The 25,662-nt window shown below is 49.5% G+C and overlaps 1 protein-coding gene across 2 annotated transcripts in view; it reads right to left on the reverse strand.

Moving 5' to 3' along the window:
* Med27 (mediator complex subunit 27) overlaps positions 1-25,662 on the reverse strand; it is a 180,864-nt gene that overhangs the window by 41,530 nt on the left and 113,672 nt on the right. For both annotated transcript variants that reach the window (XM_048345319.1, XM_048345327.1), the window contains exon 4: positions 17,316-17,409. In XM_048345319.1, the coding sequence (XP_048201276.1) occupies positions 17,316-17,409 (94 nt within the window). The remainder of the gene's footprint in view (positions 1-17,315; positions 17,410-25,662) is intronic.

A 25,662-nucleotide genomic window follows, 5' to 3' on the forward strand; every position in this document is an offset into this window, starting at 1 on the left:
AGATGGAAAAGTTAAGATGCAAATGTTCTGATTTTAATGAGAATGAATGGAAACTATAAAATATTCTCCTTGGAGGGTAGGTACAATCTACATGTGAGTCCCAACTGCACACTAAATTTATCAACAACACAATCACTTGATAAGCCTGCACGGAAGAGGAAAACAGAATTGGGAAAGTCTCAAGTATTTTCAGAAAGCACTTCCTACCAAAATTAAATTTTGATCAAAACCATTAGTCCTTTAAAAAGCACATCTCTCCAGTCACCTCCGTGTTCTAAGAGCGTCTTGGTTTTGTGTCTCGTGGACCGAGGCGGAGGTGGTGCTCCCGGAGCCCACTTGCACCTGGAGGCATGTGAACGCCCGCGCCTCAGCGTTCTCATCTATGAAGTGGTGGCGAGCTCTTTTGTCGAGGGGTGGAGTGAAATGAAACCAACAAGCACACCTTCAAGGCCAGAAGGAGCTCGGTGCTCAGAGCAGATGGGGGTCCATGGCAGGGATGGCGGTGGGGCTCCCCCGGGAGGCTCTGCTGTTATCTGGCTCACCTGGGCTGTCAAGTCTCTCCCAGGTCTGCTGGCACTAGGTGGTGTGGCTTTCTCAAGGTGTACGCCCCCCAGCCCAACTTCATCTGAATGGAATTCTCCAACACAGCCTTTACCCACTAGCTCTGGGATCAGACGGATGCTTCTAACAGGCACCAGGGACTAGGTGTAGCTTAGGGGCGGAATGCTTGCCTTTTGGGGGAGAGTTCCCAGTTGAGCTCTCAGTTGGGGAGGGGGGACGACGACAGTAAAAGGATGTGGTCAAAGATGAAGAGCAGAGATCCCCTAACGGGCTAGGACCAGGTACTGCCACTGCCTTTTATCGTTACTGGCTGGCTCAAGTCCTGGACAAACCAGACACTCAATAAGTATTTTAAGTTGCTCTCAACTAAACATACACATAGTGTAGACCTTGGGATGGCAGCGGAGCCAGATCACCCTGCCCTGTGGAGCGGATGGTATTGGATGAAACATGAAAATCAAGACCCGGGCTGGGATGTAGTTCAGGGGTGAAGTGCTTACCTGGCTATGGCAACATCCTGGGTTCAATCTCCAGTATCCTCTCCCCTCCCCCCCCCCAAAGAAGAAAAGACAAAAAATACAGTTTAAAAACCACCAACCCATTCCCCCTCTTCCCCTCAAAATCGAGACTGTGAGACTTCAAAGGCACAGAGCAATGAACAGACTTGCACTGTTCTCAGACAGCCAACATGGAAGGCGCGCAGTAGAGCACAAGTGCAGCGCCTTCCCTGCCCGACAGGTGGCGCTGCCCCTGCGCGGTGTGGCTCCCACCCCAGGGGCTGCTGAGAGGCGCTGTGAAACAGCACGCGCTCGCTGGGCCCTCGGCCGTGCCAGGCCGGCCCACTGGAGAGGAGCCATGAGCGGAGAAGCGGGTGGCATGGGGGGGGTCAGGTGGGGTCTTAAGGCTATTTCTCGGAGCAATGGGATATTATATGTTGATTGGTGTGCCCTCTGGGCAGAACAGCGACACTTCTAAAGCAGCCTTCCAAGACCCGTGCTGGTGACTCACGCCTGTAATCTTAGCTACTCTGGAAGCTGAGATCTTAGGATCTAGGTTTGAAGCCTGCCTGAGTAGGAACATCCATGAGACGCTTATCTCGGATGAACCAGCAAAAAGCCGGAAGTGAAACTGTGGCTCAAGTGGCAGCACTAACCTTGTGAAGGGCAACACCCAGGCCCAGGCCAGGTTCAAGCCCCAGTACGGACACCAAAAAGAAGAAGACAAAACAAGGCAGCATTCCAGCAGCAGTGTAGATTTTAGGAACGTGAAGGCAGAGGCTGAGAGACCAGAGGAGGTGAGGGTTGGGGGGAACTGACTGAATGGATTCTAGAGATTTCTAAAGAATCCAGAGAATACAGAATGGGCTGACTGCTTAGTGTGAAAGAAAGAGGAGACTCCCACTGTTCTGGCTCTGGCAACAGGACAAATGTTTGAACAGCAAGTGTGACTGGGCAGTGATACCAAGCCAGGCAGGCGGACCTGGGTCTGCAGACCAGGGAGAGAGGTGGACTAAGACATAAACTTGTCATCCACAGACAGAAGGCATTGAAGGCCTCAAGATGGATGACATCACCCAGGGAGTGCAAGCATGAGCTGGGCCTCTGGAGGTATCCATGTTCTGGGGGCACGAAGAGGTACCTGGAAAGGAGTCACAAAGAATAACCGGCAAAGAGAGGAGATCTGGACATGTCCTAGCTGATGATATGACAGTTAACTTGAAGGGCAAACCCTGTAATGAAGCCCCCGCTCCAAAGCTCTGTGATGAGCCTCACACGCCGCTAACGGAGAGAACAAGCAGGTCAAACATGAGTCCCCTAAAGGCAGACACAGGCGGTCACACAGGCTGACAGCAGACAAGAAGAAAAGTACTTTCATTCTGTGATTGATAAAGGTTATTACATTACTGGGCTGCTGGTGGCTCACGCCTGTGTAACCAGCAAAATGCCGGAAGTGGAGGTGTGGCTCAAATGGTACAGCATCAGCTTTGAGCAAACAAGCAGAGTATTCTTTTGTTCACAGTGTCTAGGAGCAGAGTTTGGCAAGACAAGTGCACGAAGGAGGCCAACAAAACATCGCCATCTTCAGAAAGGGCCTTCAGAGCGCATGCCACCCCCGAGACTCTCCCCACCACGGCTCGCCCCAAAGCAGCTCTCCCCGCCACCACTGTTCCCAGACACGCCAGCAGCCTGCACAGCTGTCAGCCAGTTACCTAATTAGCCAGGCAATTGCCATAACAAGCCAGAGAGGGAGGAATGGGCTCAGCTCCCTCTTAAAGAGGACGTGATGGCACTGAGAGTAAGTGACCCGGGTCATATGATGAGAAAGGCCAAGCACGAATTCAAACCCAGGTGGTCCGGCTCCCCAGAGCTGGCATGCTCACTACAATCTGCTTAAGAGTCAGGTTAATTATGATGAGGAGGAGAACGATGACAACTGCTACTCCCATAACTACACAGAGCACAATTAGCATGATTAATTTTAATTAAAATTCAATATGATGTCCTTTATATAATTACTAACACCACAGACCATATCGGTATAAACTCGTACTCAGCTTTTAATTCAATTGCCAACAGAAATAGACTATGCGTGTCAATTCTATTAAAACTGAGCAACCATTTTATCTCAATCCACAGACACAATGGAGACTAAACAGAGGAAAAATCAACTGTGGAGATTGGGATTAAGGAATGAAGTAAAACATGGAGATAAACTAGATTTAACATAGCTCTGGAAGGTCTCAATTATTTACGCTTGGTCTACACAGTGTAAATCCACACTAATGAGATTCAATTGCTCTGTATAAATCTGAGTCAGGACAAGCCGAATGTCAAAAGACAAGAGCTGCATGGGCTCCTGTTAGTCACTCTCCACAGCAAAGTTTATGACTCTGGGGCCTTTTGGGCAGCACGGTACTTACTGCCGTGGGCTGACTCCACTGGGCAAATACAAACCCGGAGACAGACAGCTGCAAGGGACAGAGTCGAACGCCACTCACTGTTCCTCCACTAAGACAGCTGAGGACAACACCTTACACTGTCCCTTTGTTCTGTGGAGATGATGGTGTCCCAAGAAACACGCTTCTTTGTAGTCTTCCACGCCCAGGGCCAGGGACCAGGGCAGGCTGAGTGCAGATGCTACTGGCTGGCAGACTCCAGCATTTTCCTTTAGGATCAACATAAAGGCTCTGTGCACATGGGTATGTTATATTGTAGATACTGCCAAATGGTTTTTTTTTTTTAATTAGCTTGTATTAGTTAGGGGTGGACTTCATTGTCAAATGGCATTTTTAAGTGAGGCAATCTGTTCAAGATCTGTGGTACTTTTGTAAACAGGATACACACTCTGCCACTGCAGGCATAAACAAGGCTTTAAGATCATAAGGGAAGGAGGGCTCTCCCCATCCCGAGAAGGAAATGTGGGCCTCGGGAAAGTGGCAGGAGAGCCCCGTCTAGAAGGATGCACAACAGCTCTGCGGGAAAGGCAGCAGGTAGAAGGTGCGGCAGGCAGGTAGATCCCAGGCATGAAGCGCAGAAGCTGGCAGGAATGGGGTATGGGAGAAATCTGTGGTGCCCAAGAAGCCTCTGCAAGTGAGGTATTCCTGCTTGCTGCTGGCACTTAGCAGGCTGGGGATGCTACACATGCAAGACAAGGCTGATTTCAAACTAGGAGAAATGCAGAAGCACTTCCAGAGCACTGGGGATGGCCAGGCGGGGGAGGAGAGAGGGAGGAGGACACGAGTATGGAGCACCAAGGCAGGTTATAATGACCGCATGAGCCTCCCCAAGGAGGAGCCTTCTGCAAACAGGGCCAGCCAGGGAGCGATCACTAGTGGACGATGGACAGAAGGCAGTGTCTACAACAAGGACAGCAGGGTGAGGCCAGAGGTGAGAGTTCACTATATATTTGGGTGCTGGTGGCTCATGCCTAGCTATTCAGGAGATCTGAGGATCCAGGTTTGAAACCAGCCTCAGGCAGACTCCTCTGAGATTTTTTTTTTTGCCAGTCCTGGAGCTTGGACTCAGGGCCTGAGCACTGTCCCTGGCTTCCTTTCGCTCAAGGCTAGCACTCTGCCACTTGAGCCACAGCACCACTTCTGGCCGTTTTCTGTATATGTGGTGCTGGGGAATTGAACCCAGGGCTTCATGTATACGAGGCAAGCACTCTTGCCACTAGGCCATATCCCCAGCCCCTCATCTGAGATTCTTATCTCCAAGTAATCAGCTAAAAGCTAGAAGAGGAGGTGTAGCTCAAGTGGTACAGCATCAGCTTTGAGTGAAGAGGAGCTTAGTAAGAGAGGCCCTAAGTTCAAGCCGCAGTACTGGCACGTGAGCGTGTGCGCACACACGCGCACGCACACACACACACATACACACAAATAAATAAAATAAAAATATTAGGAGTTGAGCACAAGCAAACAGGCTTGTGGTATACGGGGAGTGGCCTGTGGCATGGGGACAGGCGGCAGCACAACACAGTTGCCAGTGAGGGCCATCTTTCACATAGACTTTGATCAATAAGCATTTGTTACAGGATGAAGATAAATATTGGAACAGAAAGAGGTCAAACGGCGGGGGGGGGGGGTAAGAGTGTAAGACAAGCAGCCTGGCCTGAGACCAGACCCAACACGGACCATGGCCTAAGATCACATCAGCCAGGTTGCTACAAACCAAATTAAGGCATCAGTGTCTGTCCCCCTGTGTCCATCAGTCCACCTTTCTCAAGAGGAAATGCACACAGCTACGCCTGCTTTAGGAAAGCAAGGGCCTATTCCTACCATACACCACCTACATGTGATGTACCCAAAACGTGCAAAGCAAAACCCATGTAAGACCTTCCCTGGAGGAGGAACTGCCCTGCCCCGTCCCCCATCAGGCAGCGGGAGGAGCCTCCCCACTCCTTAGAGCACGCGGTAAAGCCTGCAGGGAATCCAGGCACCTGCCACGGACCACGCAGGCGGACCACGCGGGCGGACCACGCGGACGGACCACGCGGGCGGACCACGCGGACGGACCACGCGGGCGTCCTCAGAAGCGCTGGCTGTGCTCGGGGCCTAGCACAGAGGAAATTGCTCTTTAAGAGCAATGCGTGATGACAGTAAAAGGAGTGAAGTGCTAGGCACGTGTCTGGAGGAGGAGGAGGAACCCTCGTGCCCCCTCTCCCAAGGCTGCAGGGGCAGGTCACCTGTGCCTGCAGCCAGGCACGTGTCTGTCACCCTGGGCTTCATTCTGGCCTCACCTAATAACAATGATTCATTTCCTAATAGGTATTTAAATAAAGTATTTTAATTTCCAGTATTTTTGCGTGTGTGTGTGTGTGTGTGTGTGTGTGTGTGTGTACGTGGGGTAGGGCACTAGGATAGGAACTAGGCCTCACACTTGCTAGGTAGGCATTCTACCTTTTAAACCATGCCTCCAGCCCTTGTTTCCTTTTGTTTTTCAGGTAGGGTCTGGCATGGCTTTGCCCGGGGCCGGCCTGTACCACAGTCCTCCTCCTGCCTTCCTATCCCCCCTGTAGCTGGTGTCACGGGGGGGGGGGGGCACCACCATGGCCAGCTCGTTGGCTGAACTGCAGGAGGGGGAAGTATCTCACTAATTGTGTCCGGGTTAGCCTCAAACCACATCCTTCCACCACTACTGCCTGAGTAGCTGGGATTACAGGAGCAAGCCACTAATTTTGGCCTTTATTTTAGTTACATACATTCATGAATATGAATCATCTGTCTTCAAAAGATAAAGCCAATTACTTAACAAATAATTACCGAGCACCTAATAAGCTCCAGGCACTGGAGACTTATCAATGAACAGCAGACAAAGATGTGGAACTTAAGTATCTTTCTGGAGGACTCAGATACAAAGCAATAGGTTAACAGATAAGAAAATCACACACTATATTAGACTGTGGTAAGCAATGGGTTTTTTTTTTTGGTGCAGGTCTTGGGGCCTGAAGTCAGGGCCTGGGTGCTGTCCATGACCTTTCTTGCTCAAGGCTAGCATTCTACTACTTTAGCCACAGCTCTACTTGTGACATTTTGGTAGTTAACTGGAGATAAGAGACTCATGTGATTCTCAGATCTCAGCCTCCCAAGTAGCTAGGATTATAGTTGTTAGCCACCACTGCCCAGCAAGGACTGTTTATTTTTTTAAGCCACTAAAGAAGGTGTGTGTGTGTGTGTGTGTGTGTGTGTGTGTGTGTGCGCGCGCACACACGTGCTCACACATATAAGGGAGTGGGCTCTTTAAGACCTTGAGGAACAGGGCAGGGAAGAAATCCAAGAGCCAAAGCTGCTGTGGGTAGCAGTAGCCTGCCAGTGAGGGGGGGAAGGTGGGGTGGGGTCAGAGGAGCGAGGGGGACGGGAGGGGGGGGAAGAGCCTGAGGGTCAGTGAGGGGAGAAGGTGGGGTGAAGCGCTCACCAGGACCTTGGCTTCCACTGACAGGAACCGGGAGGCCACTGCAGGTTCCAAGCAGAGCAGCTGCGTGACTTGCCTTCCCTCTGAACGGAGGGAGGCTGTTCAGAAGGCTTCTGGAATACCCAGTGGGCGGTGACAGGGGCTGGGACAGGGTGGCGGCCGTGGTCGGACTCTGAGAGTATACAATTTCGCCTGGTATGTACACCTGAGCATGCTTGAAATGGTTTGGAAAGGGGAACCTCATATTTTGAAATTGTTGTCAACACGTTCAGAAGTACAGAGAAGTTGAAACAACAGCGTAAGGGATTTCTATGCACCTGTCACCTGGACGCGGTGCGGCGTCCCACGACGTGAGCTGTGTCTGCACACGCCGCGCTCAGCATGCTGCACTCTCCTGGCACCCCCCCCCCCCCCACCGCCGCATCTCCATCACATTTTCACTCTTAAATCTTCACGTCCACGAATGATTCTTGATTCAGGTCTGAACACAATGATGACTTACGGTGGTTCTCCATTTTCTAAATTCCTTCACACTGTGAGGCACGGTCTCCTATAGCTACCCCCCGTTCATTATTGAAACAGGCAGGCTCCCGGAGTGCGTCTGTCCTCTGACCTGCCCGCATGGCTCTCTGGCCCCGCTCACACTCCAGTCCTGCTGTCTGTCTGCCTCGTCCCCAGTGAGTTCCTGCGGTGAGGATGAGAACTCGGACACTGACACGTGAGTGACCGAGGCGCTCGCTGCTCCTGGGTCTCGCTGCTTTGACACTTTCTCGGCAGTCGGGGTTGGGACATGTGCACACGCGCGTGCAGATGCACTTAGTCCACATCTCCACAGCCAAACAATTAATTCATAGATGGTGTCATTTGCAATCCAACGCAATGTGTATTTCAGCATTCCTTCTCCAAAATGAAGAAACCTGGCTCCGCTACCTACACCTGATTCCTGCACATGCTCGGTCCTATGATACACAACCGACTTTCAGAATTAGCAACCAAAGCACTCCAACAGCTGCTCCCTTACTGCGGTCCTTAGACTACAGGTCTCAAGTCAATGTGCCAGGTTCAAAGGTAACCTGGGTTAGCGCCTCCCTCCCTCCCTCCCTCCCTCCCTCCCTCCCTCCCTCCCTCCCTCCCTCTCTCTCTCCTCCCCTTAAGATTCCTGTAATTGTCAGCATTTGTGTTGGGGGAGGGGGACCCTTCTTGCCAGTCTTCTTTGCTTGGAAACATTAACATGTTTCTAGAAGGCAGGGTTATGCAATAAGGTAGACCTGGCCACCTCTGCACCCGCCTCCCCTAGTTCCAACGCCTGTCTGCCTTTCTATAACTGATGCTTAGTTCCAGGTTTCTCTTTCCTGTGTCCCCTCCCCCCGCCCCCACAAATGCACAGGTAATGGATATCTTACATCTCTTTCTTATGAAAAGAGGAAACATATTAAGCGAACTCTTGCACTTTATCTCTTTTAATAATATGCTCCAGAGATGACTTCACAGGGGTAACAGAGGCCTCTCTCTTATCTTAGAAAGATGAAATGGTATGACTCCATTGTCTCGCTGGTTCATAATTTATTCAATCATTCTGTACTGCATACTTAGGTCACCTCAATGTTTTGTAGTTACACACAAGCTGTAATGAATAACTGTGCGTATATACTTTTCTATTGTTGGAAGGGAACTGATGGCCAAAGGCAAATGCACAGGGCTTTGTTAGACATTGCCAAAGCCCTTCCAAACAGCTGGGCCCATTCGCATTGCATTAGCAGCGTGAAAGGCCCCGTTCCTCACTGCCACGCTGACAGGACGTGGTGTGCCATAGACATATTTAACGTTCGTCAGTCTGGTAGGTGAGAATGGTGGTTTCAATTTGCATTTCTCAAATTATGGGTGGGAACAAACATCTTACCGTTTTTATAATACTTGGTCAACTGCTTCTTTGCCTCATTTCCTCTTTGATCTTTCCCCTTTAAAGATTAAAATACGATTTCAGGGTAATACTAGCTCTGTATCTGCAATACCTATTTACCATATTTTCTCCTGCCACACCAGCTGTCATTTATTTATTTGTTTATTTGGCAGTACTAGGACTGAGCTTAGGTCTTGTCCTTGCTTGGCAAGCACTTTTACCACTTTAGCCCTCGGGTGTATTTTGGCTTACAGGTTTTCAGGTAGGGTCTTATGCTTTTGGCAGGTTGTACTTAGACTACAATCCTCCTTTTTCTCTGCCTTTCAAGTAGCTGAGATTAAGAGTGTGTACCACCACATGTGGCTAACTTGTCCAGGGTGGCCATAAACCACAATACTCCTATCTCTCTACCTCCCGGGTAGCCAGTATAATAGATGTGGACCACAGCACTTGGCCCTATCTTTTGATTTTTCAAATAATTATTTTGGTCATCTAAAAGTGTTTTCCTTTCAAAGACATGGCCTTATTGACCTGAGATACACACATCACATACATCGGCTAGATTTCCACACATATTTGGATTTATTTCTAGTCTATTTTATTTTTCTAACCTTTATTCTTCATTCTACCCATGGCCATACGGTTTGAATTCTGGCAACTTTCAACTATGTTTTGGTTGCTTTTTACTCCCCTAGTAGCTTTCTTTTTTGGTTTTCTCCTGTCCATTCACATTACTTTTTTTTCCACATGAGCTTCTGTAGTGCCTTAAGAAAAATCTTTTAGCATTTGAATCAAGTTAATGTATATTTATTGATATGTGACTGAAAGGGTGCAGGTTTAATTTGATCACATGATGGCACAGTTATATAATTATAACAAATACATCACTTTGTGCCAGTTCTAGGACACACACACACACACACACACACACACACACACACACACACACACACACACCACCTCTGGTCCTGGGTGTTGTTCCTGAACTCTTGTGCTCAAGGCTAGCACTCTACCACTTCGGGCTTTTTGTTAACTGGAGAATAATGAACAAAATGGAGATTCGAGTCTCAGACTCTTCCTGCCTGGGCTGGCTTTGAACCATGGTCCTCAGATCTCAGCCTCCTGAGGAGCTAGGATTACGGGTGCTCGCCACCAGCACCTGGCTTCCAGTGTTCTTTACTAAAGTTCATTTTTATTTCCTTTTCCTTGAGCACCTTGAGTCTTTTCTTAAATTTTTGAGTAAATTTCTTCCTGAGTATAATAAAGTTCAATTTTTCATACTTTGTCTATTTGTTCTAACTCCTGAGTTTATGCCTCAAGAACCTCATCCTTCCTTCAGCGATTGCTGAGACAAGAAAGTCAATGTGGAGTGTGTCCGTCTTCTGTGGAGTTTGTTATCTTTCAGGATGGAGCAGCTTCCTCACTAGAAGCTTTTGTTTATTTTATTTATTTATTTATGCCAGTCCTGGGACTTAGACTCTGGGCCTGAGCACTGTCCCTGGCTTCTTTTTGCTCAAGGCTAGCACTCTGCCACTTGAGTCACAGCGCCACTGTGGCCGTTTTCTATATATGTGGTGCTGGGGAATTGAACCCAGGACTTCATGTATACGAGGCAAGCACTTTTTGCCACTAGGCCATATTCCCAGACCCAAGCTTTTATTTTTTTATTATGAAAAATTTCAAGCATCTAAAATGTTAAGAGACCTGTAGGGGGGACCCTTCCGTTCCCCGGGGCTACGTCCAACACTATCATAATGTCCTATTTGCTTTAGCACACACACACATACATGTACACATCCATCCATCCATCCATCCACCATCCACCATGTGCCTGTCTTACACTGTGGACGCATCTCAAATTGAAGATACTAGGACACGTCACCCTATACTTTCAGGCAGCATACTGCTAAACAGATTTCAATGTTTGCTTTTTAAAAAAAAACAAAACTTTTCTTTTTGATCTTCTCTTTTTTGGTACTGGGGATTGGGTACCCGTGAGGATATATGCCTGTGTGTTGCTCGGCAGAGCTCTTGGGCTCAAGAAATCCTCCTGCCTCAGACGCCTGGGTAGCTAGGCAGATGGCATGTGCCACCCTGCCTGGTGAGGAAACCGCTGAACGCATCTCTCCTGAAAGCAGTAGTTCTCCAGCTATCCACCTCAACTATTGAGGACCGCAAACAGCCTTGCTTCTACGGACTATAGCGATCAGTGCTTTTTGTATTAAAAATAAAAACTAATAGAGCTGGGAACGTGGCTTAGTGGTAGAATGCTTGCCTTGCATGCACGAAGCCCTGGGTTTGATTCCTCAGTCCACATACACAGAAAAGGCCAGAAGGGGCGCTGTGGCTCAAGAGGCAGAGTGCTAGCCTTGAACAAAAAAAAGCCAGGGACAGTGCCCAGGCTCAGAGTCTAAGCCCCAGGACTGGAGAAAAAGAAAAGAAAAGAAAAAAGAACTAAGAAACGTTTAAATGCAACAATACATGATGATGGCATCTCATATCGCCTCTGGAAAATTCCACCAATGAGATGATTGACGAGAATGGGAAGGGGGCAGGGCCTCAGTACTACTGTGCTAGGTGGTTCTGCCTCAGGGATGCTTTAAGAGCATCTCTGAGACCCCTGTCCCCAGACCACTACTTGAGAATGGCTGACTTTCTAGAAAATGTCTTCAGAGTTGGACTTGGCAAACTCATCTTTGAGTGTCAAAAGTAAGAACTATAAAGACCAATTTGCCTTCTAAAGACACGTTGCCGAGTGGTGTCCATGCAGTGCCAACACCGTTACAGCCCAGGTTTAGACTCCTGAGGTGCCCGCTGCCGCATCGTGGGGCTTCCGCGCGGGGCAGCGTTCAGGAGCGTGCGAGCGAAGCGGCGAGGTCGCTGTCTAACCTTCTGCATGCTTGGGGAAAGCGGCTTTTCCAGACAGCGGGCGGTGCGCACAGCGTGACTGCGTGGGGACACGCGGCAGCGTCACGGGAAGGCGAGCGTTTCGCTTTGGGCCGGACGCTTCTTTGTGGGGTGCGGTTCCCTGCTCACCGTCACGCGTGTGGCAGGCCTCTGGTCGTTCTCCCCCAGTGGTGACAGTCGACGTCCTTGCCACGGGCCCAGGGGGAGGCAGCAATCACCCCCAGACCGACTCTGCTTCACCGCCTTTCTCCCATGTCTGGACTCCAGGAGTGCTGCCCCAATCCTGCAAGCAGCCCCGCGCCCCTTAGGTCTCAGCCTAGTTCTGCCTCCGCCATGGCGGAGTCTCACCTCCTTTCCACACCCCAGCGAGCGAGGCCCCAGGACCGTGTTTGGTCCTTCCCGGGAAATGCCCAGCGCTTCACGAGTGGTACATACGAATGGGAAAAATGCTCCAGCAGGCTGGCTCACGTGCCAGTGCCGCCCTAGCGCCGGGACTTGGCAGGAGGCCAGCCTTCGGCAGGACTTGGAAAACACCACGGCTTTAGCTCGTGTTCCTCCAAAGACACCCCACAGATCGCCCGGGCTCCCCCCCCCGGGACGCTGCGGCTCAGGGCTCTCCAGAGCCAGCTCACGGTGTCTGTGCCCCCACCAGGAGAGGCACGTCCCACTGTCACGCTGGAGCGAGCAGAATGACCGAGCCCCGTGGAGAAATCCAGGTCACGGTGGATGAAGAGGCTCTCCCGCTTCGAGCAACGTGGGGGAGAGTAAGCTGGGAGAAGGCGCCGGACCATGTAAGGAAAGACGTGGCATCAGGGAAGCATGGGCGTGTTAAAGGACCCAAGGGCTAGTTAAAAGGGGGCTTTAGAAAGATGGGCAAATGAGTCTCACTCTTTTTGCAAATTAAATAACATCTCCATGCAGGTTATAAAATAAAATAGCAAGGTGTTCTTCAAATACCATGGAAGCTCCTTTTTCTTCTTTTCCCCCACTTTCATACCTAGTGGATCAGTCAAAGTTTGTAGATTAGTGTTTCAAATGCTGAGAGAAGCCAGCAGCTTGTTCCAGTCTCTGACTCAGTTAAGCTCTTACAATATTTTGACTGTTGGAAGAAAATTAATAATGGGATGCTAGGCGGTAGATTAACTGAAACTAAATATCAACATGGCTAGATTTATTTTTGGATGACTGAGCTCATCCCTTCAAAGAACAGAAACAGGACTCATAATATCATGAGTTATTAACTTACACAACACCAGAACAGCCCCTGAAAGCAGCACAGAGAACCACGCGCATTGAGCGATTACGTAAGGGAGGAAAGTTGAGATGTCACATTAGTGAAGATTTGGAGCGTGGGGGGAGCTGCTTACCGGCCACAGACACACCAGGGAAGCTTTGCCCGTGGCTGTCCCGCTGGTTTCCCCTGGAGCCTGAGGGTGCCCTCCCCACTCCAGCCCATGCAGACAACAAGTCAAGGACGCTTTTCCTCCTGCCAGTCAGCAGACACTTCCCGAGCCACTGCTCTTCCTCTCATCCCACCTCCCTCCTATGCATGTGCCGCTCGTGGGCCCCTGGTCACAAAACTTGAGAGAGTGTCAAATATGACTAGGGGTGAACAGTGACAGCTTCTACTGAGGAGGGACCGAAGCCCTGGGGCTTCTAGACCTACAAGGAAGCACTGGCTTGGTTTTAGATGAGCCAAACTGACCTTACTTGCTGAAAACAGAAGCCTCACACACGGTCAAGCCCCTCAGTCTCCGCACCCCTTCTGCAGGGTGGAGAGACTGCTGAGGACAGCCTTGGGCTCCCCTGGGTCGTTGGTGGTGAGTGGAGACACGGGAACTCGATCCCCGAAACCTGTCTTCTGTCCACGGCTGCCCGCAGCTCTCCCAGGCAAACGCATGCGCACATACCACAGGCTGAAGACGGTCCTGACAGGAAAGCCTGAGGAAGCAAAGCCGCTCTCAGGAACCATTTCTAGAGCCTTCTGCACAGCGTGTGGGGCCACACCACTGCAGTTCACAGTTCAGAAGAGCCCCCCAGCCCGCACCCCAGCGGGGGCTGCGATCTTCTGAGGACTCTCAGGGTGCGCAAACTCATCCTGGTGTGTGTGCCTCCGTACATTATTTAAATGGCAAGACTGGAAAGAACGCCAATATGCCTTGACAAGAGGAAGACGCACGTGTGGAAGCCACGGAACGACTCTGAGGTAACGAGGTGATGACAGAGTGACCAGACAGGCCGTAAGACCATCTCAGAACAGCGCGCACAGTAGGATATTATTTTTATAATGCTCAAGACATCACACCATTTAGGTATGTATGAATGTAGCAGATTGAACTTCTCTGTGATGCTTCCCTCATCCAATGACAACCTCAAGGGGTTTATCACTGCTTTATCACTTACATATCTGCTACATATTATTTTTTGGTCACTATCACATTATATAGAGAAGTTTTTAATAAAATTTACCATGTTGGTAGGGCACTGGTGGCTCATGCCTGTAATGAAGAAAAGCACAAATAGGAGGGTTGCAGTCTAGGTTGGCCTGGATGTAAAGCAAAACTACCTGGAAAATAACACAGAAAAGGAAACTGGAAGCTGGGCCCTGGTGGCTCACACTTGTCATCCTAGCCACTCAGGAAGCTGAGATCTGAGGATTGAAGTTGGAAACCAGCCATGTAGGAAAGTCTGTGAGACTCAGCTCCGATTCACCACCAAAAAGCTGGGAAGGAGGCTGTGGCTAAAGTGGTAGAGCACTCAGTGAGCAAAAAAAGCTCCAGGAACTACTATACCCCGATGCCGCGCAGTCCCCAACCTTCCCTGCCACCGGCACCATCCCCCTCAGGCATGGAGGATGCATCTCGGGGTGTGGGAAGGGGTGGGGCCTCACTTGCAGGAGCTGGGTGCTATGGAAGCCACAGCCGGTTCAGGCTGCTTTCCCATCTCTGTCTCTTCCTTTGGGAAATGATTCTCTTCCCCTCCACACACGTCTAGTGCAGCCAACACAAGGGGCTAGGGGAGGAAGCAACATCCGAGTAGGCAGGATGCTACCCTGCTGGAGCAGCTCCCGGAAGCAGCACTAGGTACAGCGAAGCCGGCGCCCCCCTGCTCGGTGAAGCCCATAGGTCCCTGTCGGCTGCTTTGGGAGGAACGCAGGCTCGGTGCAGGCTCCAGGCAAGGAGGGAAGGGGACGGCAATCAGTAGGGGTTGCTCAAGCCCTCTGCCCTGCTTCAGCAGCTTCTGCGCGGCCTCTCCCCTCTACATCCCACTCACTCCCAAGTGTTCTAGAACTCACTTCCAGGGAACACTTCCACCTCTGGCCTGTGCTCCTGTGGTGGACTCCAGCCTCTGCTGCTGAAGCCAGCAAAGTGGTGGTGGGGGTTGATCTGATCTCCCTCCCACTCCCAGCACAGGAGATGGTGCACAGGGCCAAGAGGCTTGCAAATTAATAAACAGTATGCCTGTGTGTGTGTGTGTGTGTGTGTGTGTGTGTGTGCGTGCGCGCGCGCATGTGTGGTACTAAGGCTTGCTGTAACCTCAGGGCCTGGTACTTTTGCTCAGCTTTTTTGCTCCAGAGTGGCACTCTACCACTTCAGCCACATCCCCACTTCCAGCTTTTTGCTGGTTAGTTGGATGTAAGAGTTTCTCAGACTTTTGTCTGCGTGGGCTGGCTTTGAACCAGAGTCCTCAGATCTCAGCCTCCTGAGTAGCTAGGATTATAGGCGGGAGCCATCAACACCGGTCAATAAACACCATCTTTTAAAAGTCGACTAAAGGAATCCCATTACACTTGGCCCTGAGATGTGACCCCACCCCCACCCCCCTAGACAAGCACACGGCCTGTGAATCCCTGTGTCACGGCACACAGCAACAGCCGGCCAGAGGCGCACAGCTGTGAAGTAGCCGTGTGCGGAGGTAGCTCTTCCTTTTGCGGAGCCCCCACTCTCACGAGCTCGTTAGAGCAGAAGCTCCAAGGGAAGGTGGCTGAGGCCGACACGTCAGCGGGAGGCAGAGCCGCCGCCTCAGGTGCACGGAACAGAGTCTGAGGCCTGTGTGCCTCAACTCCTTTGCTCTCCACTCGTTCCCGTCAATGCCAAGCTCCTACCTTCCTCTTGAAATGGAAGCTCAATGACCCAGAAATCATCTGAACAAACCTATTTCACTGGGGACGTTTTCATTTTTATCTTCATTAACTCTTTGATTCCTGCCAAGCAGACTGAAAGGAGGATTTATGTTTCCACTGTGGCCTTGGAGGATCTTAACATAGACAACTTGTACGTTTAACACAGACAGAAAATACTGCATATTTTGTAGGCAGCCACCTCTTACGCGAAGAAAATTGCCTTCTTTTTCTATCAGAAGAACACTGTGTTATCCCATTATCTTTATGTTTTAGCTGAAAGAATTTTGCAGAAAAGTAGCCTGTTACCCAAATGAACTTCACTAATGTTTTTCTCAAAAATGACAGATCGTACACTTAAGAAACTCACATCCTTTCTGTTGTTAGGAAAAAACAAGTGTGCACGCACAACCAACCTGTTTCCCTAGGATGAATGGATGAAGAGCGGCCTACCTGGGTGACTGGCTAGCTGCAGGGCTGGCTCACACAGGGAAAACGCTGAACGGGGACGCTCACACTAGGTGCCCCCAGCCCGCCCTGCTGTCCCAGCCGCCCTGACGGCATCCTTCTTACTCTATAGACTGTGTGGCGCTGGCACGTGTGTCCAAGAGGGGCTCTTCAGGCACCGGGCCCTATGCAGACATGAGGATGCCATCTCATGGCCAAGGCCAGGTCTCTTTAAGGGGGAACATGATCTTACATTTCTAGCTCACCAGCTTTCCAAAACACACTATCTTTGGTGAATTCACAAAAAATACCAACCGCAGTGGTGAGATTACAAGGCTGACCTTCTGAGAGCAGCAAAACAAGAAATCATTGGTGACCAGGGCTTAGACACTTTCCTCCAACACATTAAGGATCTTATGTATGATTTCCATGAAGCTGGTTCCGTCATAAGAGGGGGTTCTCTTCAGCGGAGCACTATCCTGCCAAACATACTCTTTGGACCATTTTAAAGAGAGATTTGCAAAAAATGATGCTAGGAAGGTTTGTGTAAGACCTGACTCTCACTAACTCTCATGGGAGACTGCAATTTTGCTCAGAAGAAAGGGTTCGGTTGCATAATTTTTTTTTTTTTTTTTTTTTGCCAGTCCTGGGCCTTGGACTCAGGGCCTGAGCACTGTCCCTGGCTTCTTCCCGCTCAAGGCTAGCACTCTGCCACCTGAGCCACAGCGCCCCTTCTGGCCGTTTTCCATATATGTGGTGCTGGGGAATCGAACCGGGAGCTTCACGTGTAGGAGGCAAGCACTCTTGCCACTAGGCCATATTCCCAGCCCTGGTTGCATAATTTTTAATGTTGGTAAAGAAACATGTTTTTCACCATAGAACTGGGATTTGACTATCCAATCTATAGATCCCAGGACAGGGCCAAGAGAGGTAACTCTGTGTGTCCCCACAAACAGTAAGAAGATCTTACCAGAAGCATTGCTGATGTCCCGTTGGGTCTGGATAAGTGGATGGACATTTCAGGAAACATCCTGTCGATGCGGCTGATGACATCATCAACATATCTAGGTGAGAAAGGAACACACACGCATGAGTGTGTGTAGCTCAGGGGTGCAACTGTAGTCAAAGGGCTACAAATCAGCAGTGGAGTATACTAGGGCTTTGGCTTTACTGTTCTTCATTATTATGCTCCATTTTTAAGAAACCACCCCAACTCTCTCTTGCCTTCTTACAGTGGAATGAAGTGATTTCTTTTGGTTTTTACCTCCGCGTTCTAAAGAATACTTTAGATGCTACCTAAGTTTTCACCTCAAATATGTAGGCTCCTGTAAATTATTTCTATGGAAGCTCTGTGTGTGTGTGTGTGTGTGTGTGTGTGTGTGTGTGTGTGTGTGTGTATACTGAAGTTTAAACTAAAGAGCCTCCTGCTTGCTAGACTGGGGCTTTTCCACTTACACCTCACCTCAAGCACTGGGTAGTACTGAGGCTTGAACTCAGGGCCTCATGTTCATGCTAAGCTTTTTTTTGTTTCTTTTGCTCAAGGCTGATGTCAGGTCCTGTTTTTGTTGATTATTGTCAAGGTAAGAATCACACTTTTCTGTCTAGGCTGGCCTTGAACTGTGATCCTCTTATTTTCAGTCTTCCAAGTAGCTAGGATTATAGGTGTGAGCTACAGGCACCCAGTCATTGTTTCTTTCTTCCTTTTTTTTTTTGTGGTTGGTTGTGGGGCTTGAGCTCAGGGCCTGGGTGCTGTCCCTGAGCTTTTTTGCTCAAGGTTAGCGCTCTACCACTTTGAGCCACAGCACAACTTCTAGTTTTCTGGTGATTAGTTGGAGATAAGAGTCTCAGGGTCTCTCTTGCTCAAGATGGCTTTGAACCTCAGATCTCAGCCTCCTGAGGTGCTAGGATTACAGGTGTGAGCCACTGGTGCCACACTTCACTATTTCTATTTTAAGAACATTTTCTTTAGATGGCTCACAATTTTAATCCTAGCTACTTATGAGGCTGAGATCTGAGCATCCTAGTTCAAAGACAGCCCGAACAGGAAAGTCCTTGAGACTCTTATCTCCAATTAAGCACCCCAAAAAACAGAAGTAGAGCTGTGGCTCAAGTGTAGAACACTAGCCTTGGGCAAAAAAAAACTCAGGGACAGCACCTAGGCCCTGAGTTTAAGCCCCAGAACCAGCAGGCACACCATGCATGTACGTACACGTACACACACACACACACACACACACACACACACACAACATTTGTTTTAAGTAGAACCTTATAGCTTTGAGTTGTCTTCCTGGAGAGGTTTTTTCTTAGTCCCTTGAGTTTTATTTGATTAGCATTCCTGCCTTCTCTTTTCTCTCCTCCTCTTTCTTCCTCTCTGGTCTTCCTATATAGCCCAGGTTGGTCTTGAACTCATAATCTTCCTACTTCAGTCTCCTGAGCGCTAGGATTATAGAAATGCACCACCAAATGTATCCAGAACTTATCTGATTGGTTTTCTGTAAGTCTATTATGGCTTTATTCCTATGCTCTCACTCTAGAAATTCTTTATTTTTGCCAGTCCAAAGGCTTGAACGCAGGGCCTGAGCACTATCCCTGGCTTCTTTTTGCTCAGGGCTAGCACTCTGCCACTTGAGCCACAGCACCACTTCCGGCTTTTTCTGTTTATGTGGTGCGGAGGAATTGAGCCCAGGGCTTCATGCATGCTAGACAAACATTCTATTGCTAAGCCACATTCCCAGCCCCTAGAGATTCCTTACTACAGTTAATGTATCAAGCAAGCTAGCCGTGCCATTTTTATGGCTCCCAAGGGGGTTTTCTCTTGTTCTCCTGGCCTCAGCGGAACCTCTGTCTCTTAAGGTTAAATCGTCACCGAGGCCACTGGCATTGGGCACTTGGCACGTTGTCTGGCACCTACTGAAGAGGGCAAGGTTACAGAGGTTGCTACAGTCCCACCACTCCATAGGCCAATCTGCCACACCACCTTCTCTCAGCGGATGAGCCTGTCCTGCAAGGAGGACTCACTGTGGAGACATCAGCCCACGACGAGGAGAGCTGGGTCTACCTCGGCTCCCTGGAGAGGAAATTATAGGAGTATTTGTGCTCACCAGCCAATCACACTGGACACAAAGGGATATACAATGTAATAGCAGAGATGCAAAACTATCTATTAAAGGCCTTACATTGGATTTCATATCTGTTGGATAGGACAAATTACATTACATGTCCATTAAACCAGACATGCATCCTCTGGAGGAGGGAGGAGATAAGCATTTTGTTCACAGCATAGGAAGATTTGAGCAGGAAACCTGGGGCTCCTGAGAGACAGCAGACAGCATCTGTTAAAAAGTGAGCCCCAACACATCCACGCTGAAAGTCAGAGGAACCCAGGAGGAACTCCTTAGAGAATGCTAAGGACAGATTGAAGCTTTGTGTTGAAGGAGAAGACACCCTAGCAGGCCTGGTGCAAACCAGGAGGCCAGGGAGCATACAGGAGAGGAGAGGGGAGGGGCAGGGAGGGGAGGGGTGAGGTGGAGGTGCTGAGGGGGCTCCTGCCTGGGAAAATCAGCCAGCACGAATGCCATCTTCCCTTCTCCAAAGGACCATCGGTGAGGAGGCAGCCCTGGAAGGTAAACTGGCCCAGCAGGAACACAAGGCATTTCTTAAAGGTAAGGCTTCGTCCTCTTAAGAGTCTAATAGCTGAGGAAACAGTTACTCCTGGGAAGCTAAGAAAGACTGACCAAGATATGGCCTTCTGTGGTCTCCTCCTAGATCTCTGGGTGGAATCTTCTACAGTCCGGGATCTAAGCTTAAATGCTATCATTTCCCCCTCTGGTGCCTCCAGGATGGCAGAAGACACTTTACACCAAACGTTTACACCCCAGCCCTGGAGAGCTTTCTGCATTTACATACTCCTCTTCTAAATCTATGTGTGTGTGTTTTGTTTTTTTTTTTTTTTTTGGCCAGTCCTGGGCCTTGGACTCAGGGCCTGAGCACTGTCCCTGGCTTCTTCCCACTCAAGGCTAGCACTCTGCCACTTGAGCCACAGCGCCGCTTCTGGCCGTTTTCTGTATATGTGGTGCTGGGGAATCGAACCTAGGGCCTCGTGTATCCGAGGCAGGCACTCTTGCCACTAGGCTATATCCCCAGCCCTATGTGTGTGTGTTTTGAACCCAGTTTCTTCAGACTCAGCAAGATGCCAAGCCCGGCATCCTGTGTGACTGGAGGTCACCACTAAGGCTATGCGGAGGGGGAGGGGGCAGCCACTGGCTTCTGCGTGGATCCCCGATCAATAGCCATCACAGCGCTGGCAGCACAGAGGGAGCCAATGCGCAGGGCTTCAGAACAAAGGGAAGAGCATCATCTTCTCTCCCTTGTACCTTTCACCTTGAAGCCTTCAAAGTGCCTCCTGGAAACTGAGTGTCATCCGTAGGCTAGGAAAGCAAGGGAGTGTGTAGGCCACATGATGGCCCAGGTCACACAAGAAGGTAGAGCCAAGTACAGAGAGTAACTCTCCAGAGCTCCATGCGTGCTACCTGACCTTGCTTGCTTCCAGGGAGGGTTACAGTGCTACCTATCCAGAGAACAAGTGTTCCTGGACGTTTCTGGATTTCTTTCTTTATGAGACCTTTACTTAAAGAGAAGACCTTCTCGACAGTGGAGAAGAAGCAGTGATAGGAATGCCGCCTACAGCTGCTACAGAAGCCAAGAGATCTGGGGTGGGTGGGCTTTGTTGGTCTTTTTTCTACATCCACTGAGCTTAGCTAAAGCTCAGCAAACTCGATTCAGTTATTTTATGAAACAAAAGCAAATTTTAAGGAAGACCGTTTTCCATTCACATGCCTACCATGAAAGAGATGCAAATTTCTTTGTTCCAGATGACATTATGTATTTGCCACAAGAGGAAAAGGGAGAAAGTCAGCTGCACCTTTAGTTGAGGAAAACAATGTCTCCATTCTAGAAGCAAAAATCAAAACACTTCATCTTTAGATAAGCTCAGCCTTCGAACCCCAAATCAACTGCCAGTGACTTGACAAGAGAGCGGAAAGCCTGGATGAGCAAATTCCAAGTGCGGAGGCTTTGCCTTGCAGAGGCAGGGCTGGCGGGGAGGGGGTCTCGCCCGGGTCCGGGCTGCTGCGGGGGGGGGGGGGGGGGGGGAGTGGTCTCGCCAGGCAGGCCAGCCAGCCGAGGGCAGGTAGGAACGGCATGCTCCCCTCCCACACTCGCGCCATATGTCACCCTCCCTTCCGTGGCAGAATCAAATTACTTTAATTTTTACCTTTGGAATATAGGCAAACAAGCAGCAGCACAGCAGTGGTGACTAGTTTACACTCGAGCAGACGCGCAGTGGAAAGACATTAACTGAGTGCCAAATTGAGCAGTGAGTCACCATTTGCACATATCTGTCAACCTGCTAACAGGGTAATAACTTGGAAAGATCACAGTTCCTATTTACATTACCAGAGCCCTTCAAAAACCAAGGTTCTGCTTGGTTCTCCTTTATTCAAGCACTCAGCTGATAAGCTATCTTGAGAGTCCAAGAAGCCATCTAGAAACACAAACTTCTAGAAATCGCAGTTCCTGATTAAGGTATGATTCATAACTTCATTATTTCCAGGCAGAAAATTAACTTTCAAGTTGCCAGGGAGAGTCACATGCTCAGTGGTGTCTGACCCGATCTTCTCCAGGATAGAGCAAGTAACTCCTGACGCCAGTGGACATGGACTCTTTACTACGGAGCTTCAGACACCATTACCTCAGCATCTGCAGCATCAGAAAAACCCACTCCATTTTCACATGCGTGCGTACATGCGTGCGTGCGTGCGCGTGCACACTAGGGCTTGGACCCTGGGCCTGGGCACTGTCCCTTAGCCTTTTCTGCTCAAGGCTGGTGCTCTTCCACTTGAGCCACAGCTTCACTTCTGGCTTTTTGGTAGTTAACTGCAGATAGAAGTCTCACAGACGTTCCTGCCTGGGCGGGCTTTGAGCCTGACTCCTCGGGTCGCTGCCTCCTGGGTCGCTGCCTCCTGGGTAGCTATAATGACACGGAAGAGCCACCATCCTCAGACTCAAGTGCTTTCTTTAGGAGCCTTCCTGCGTCTTGTTTTTCTTCAAGAAGCTCATTTGCTTCTTTAAATGGCCTTAACAGAGAAACCAAAGAACAGCAGCACCCCAGAGTCCCCTCCGATATCCCTGACAACCTAGAGCTCCAATGGTACCCGCGTCAGGCGGTCTGCAAGGATACCCCAAGCACGGGCTCAGGCCAGCCCCAGTTCTGTTGGCAATCTACTTACATATTTTCTCAACAACTCAAAGGCTTGTAAATATGTAGACTACTGGATGGTCCACCCCTGGGAGGGCTCCATGCAGATGCCCCGCCCACCTGTTTAAGTCTGTGCCCTGTGTTACTAGGTAACTGGCACACCTGGAGGCAGTTACCTCCTCCTTCTCTGAGGTCACATCCAATCCGCCTGGCCATGTCTCCCACCTTTTCTGGCTCAACACAGTCCCCGCTCTCTTTCCTTTTCTCTCTTGCCATTTTCTCTTTTCGCCTTCTTCCTTCCCCTCTGTCTCCCCATGTCTCCATCTTGTGTGGGCTGGCAGTTTGCTTCCCGCCTCCCCCCCCCAATAAACTCCTTTCTGCCTGAACCATGTGGTGGGTTTCCTTTCTGGTGAATCTTACATTTCACTGGTGCCTTTTAATCTTTCTTGGGTAACATATCCCTTGGAGAACATATTAAAAACTAAAAATCATACACACACAGCATTCTACATACATTTTTCTGCAATTTGCCCATTCATGGGCCTCAAGTCAAGTATCCCTGTCTAGACTCCAGAACTTTCTCTCTCTGTCTTGGTTGCACCGTAAAAAGAAAAAGCCTGAAGTGGTGCAGGGCACAATGAAATGTGTGGCCCTGTTGATCTTAAGATCATGCTTCTAAGAGGGAGCCCCTAGGTTAGTTTTTGTTTACTTACTGCTTAATTGACAAATAAAATTAGCATATATTTATCAAGCACAACATGTGTTTTGAAATCTGTATAACGTTGGGGTGGCTAAATCAAGCTAATTAGCACGTGCTTTATCTCATTACCATTTTTTTTCCTGTGGTGAGAACAATTAAAACCTGTTCTCTCAGCAATTTAAGAATGTGACACACAGTTATTTACTACAACCACCATGTTGAATAATAGGTTTCATAAGCTGATTGTTTGTACCATCCACAGGCATGGCCTGGCCTGCTCCTTTCCCACCATCTGACTTTCTACTTTCACGGCTTCCATTATTTAGAGTCTCCATAGAAGGGAGATTGTATGATATTTATCTTTCTTTCTGTGTCTGGTTTATTTCACTTAACATCATGTCTGCCAGCTCCATCCATGTGCCATGAGTGATAGGATTTCTTCTTAAACAACTGTGTACACATACCACACTTTGTTTACCCGTTAGTCTACCGACGGACGCTCAGGCTGATTTTCTACCTTGATGGCTGTGGCAGTTTTGCTGACTGGGAGTTGCAGCTATCTCTTTGACATATAGCTATCGACTCCTATGACTACACCCTATATTGCAAGGGCTAAATAACACGGTGGGTCTATTTTAGCTTTCTGAGCAATCTCCACATTGTTCTCCATAGTGCCTGTATGAAGTTACGTTCACACCACAGTGTGCTGGCATCTCTCTTCCCTATGTCTTCATACACGCTTACCCCTTCATGGTTGTCTGTATTGAGAACACTGTCTCTACTACTAATTAACCCTAATGACAAGGTCAAGGTCCATGACCTGAGGGTGTACTTGGTTTTGAATAAGAACAGTTTTGCCCTGTGAAGCTGCACCCCCTGTTCCTGCTTGTAAAACTAAAGTGCCCTTGGTGGGGGGAGGCAAAGGGGGAAATATTATTATTACTATTACTACTATTTTTTTTTCTTTTTTTGCCAGTCCTGGGGCTTGGACTCAGGACCTGAGCACTGACTGTCCCTGGCTTCTTTTTGCTCAAGGCTAGCACTCTGCCACTTGAGTGACAGCGCCACCTCTGGCCTTTTCTATCTATGTGGTGCTAAGGAATCAAACCCAGGGCGTCATGTATACGAGGCAAGCACTCTTGCCACGAGGCCATATCCCCAGCCCCCTATTATTATTATTTTGTGCTGGTCCTGGGGCTTGAACTTAGGGCCTGGGCACTGTCTCTGAGCTGTTTTGCTCGAGTTTGGCGCTCTACCACTTGAGCCACAGCTCCACTTCTGGATTATTTGGTAGAGTCTCACAGACTTTCTTGCCTGATCCGGCTTCAAACTTGGAGCCTCAGATCTCAGCCTCCTGAAGGGCTGAAGGGAGCGATGGCAACAATGCCCCTGACAACCCTGGAGTCCGGCAGTTGACCTGCACAGGGGGCAGCGACATTGCCCTGGGGGTTAGAGGGACAGTGACCCAACCAGTTGCCACACAGCTGAGATGCGTCCAAAAGGACATAAAAGGCAGATTACCCATTCCAGGTCCCACTTATAGCCCATCGTCACCCCTCCACCCCCTCCAGGGAGCTGGTGGACAAGGCTGTACCACTCGAGGCAGGCAGGTCTTCTAGGTGAGAGTTTGGGTTGGGGTTTCGCACAAACCCATTAGTAGCCTTTCTTCACTTTGCCCTGGCACCTTACTCTCGCTTTCAAATAAACTCTGCCTCTGCTCCCACTCTTCCTGCCTCCTAATTCTTTATTTGGTGGAGAAAAAGGATCCAAGACCCTTACATGGTATGTATGTATCAACATGGTATCAGCCCTGCTTTCCATGACAGTCTAATTCTTAGGCAGCCACAGACACGCTTCAGTCCAGCTGCTGCTCCATCCCAGCCGCGCCAGGCCTTCTGCCCTGTGACACTTCCTCTCCTCAGGAAAGCCTCCCGGCACCCCGTCCCACCCACCAGCACACCTTACCTAGCATGGCACTTATGCAAACGCTGTCTGGCATTCCTGCATATGGGTTCTTACCCAATCTTTGAAGGATTATTTAGTGTCTGAGACCACAGGACCGCCCTCTTCCATGCAGAATCCCAGCACTGGCCACAGTGCCGGGCCCTCCACAGTTTAACTCTTCGGTTTCTGCCGAATGAGTAGACAGGAGGCTAAAAGAGAGCATGGAGCCCCAACTGAGGCCATTCTGAAATAAGTGCAATGCGAAGTTCTCTTCAGTGAACGAAGACACCGGAGCTCCGGAGAGCTCATTACATTAGCCATCCTAAGTCAGGACAACAGTAGCCAGAAAGCTTCATGAAAGCAACCTCAAAGCAGGCGGCAGAGACCCTTTAAAGTCAAGGCTTACGATACATC

Source organism: Perognathus longimembris, chromosome 1 (genome assembly GCF_023159225.1).
Source record: "Perognathus longimembris pacificus isolate PPM17 chromosome 1, ASM2315922v1, whole genome shotgun sequence".
NCBI lineage: Eukaryota > Metazoa > Chordata > Mammalia > Rodentia > Heteromyidae > Perognathus > Perognathus longimembris.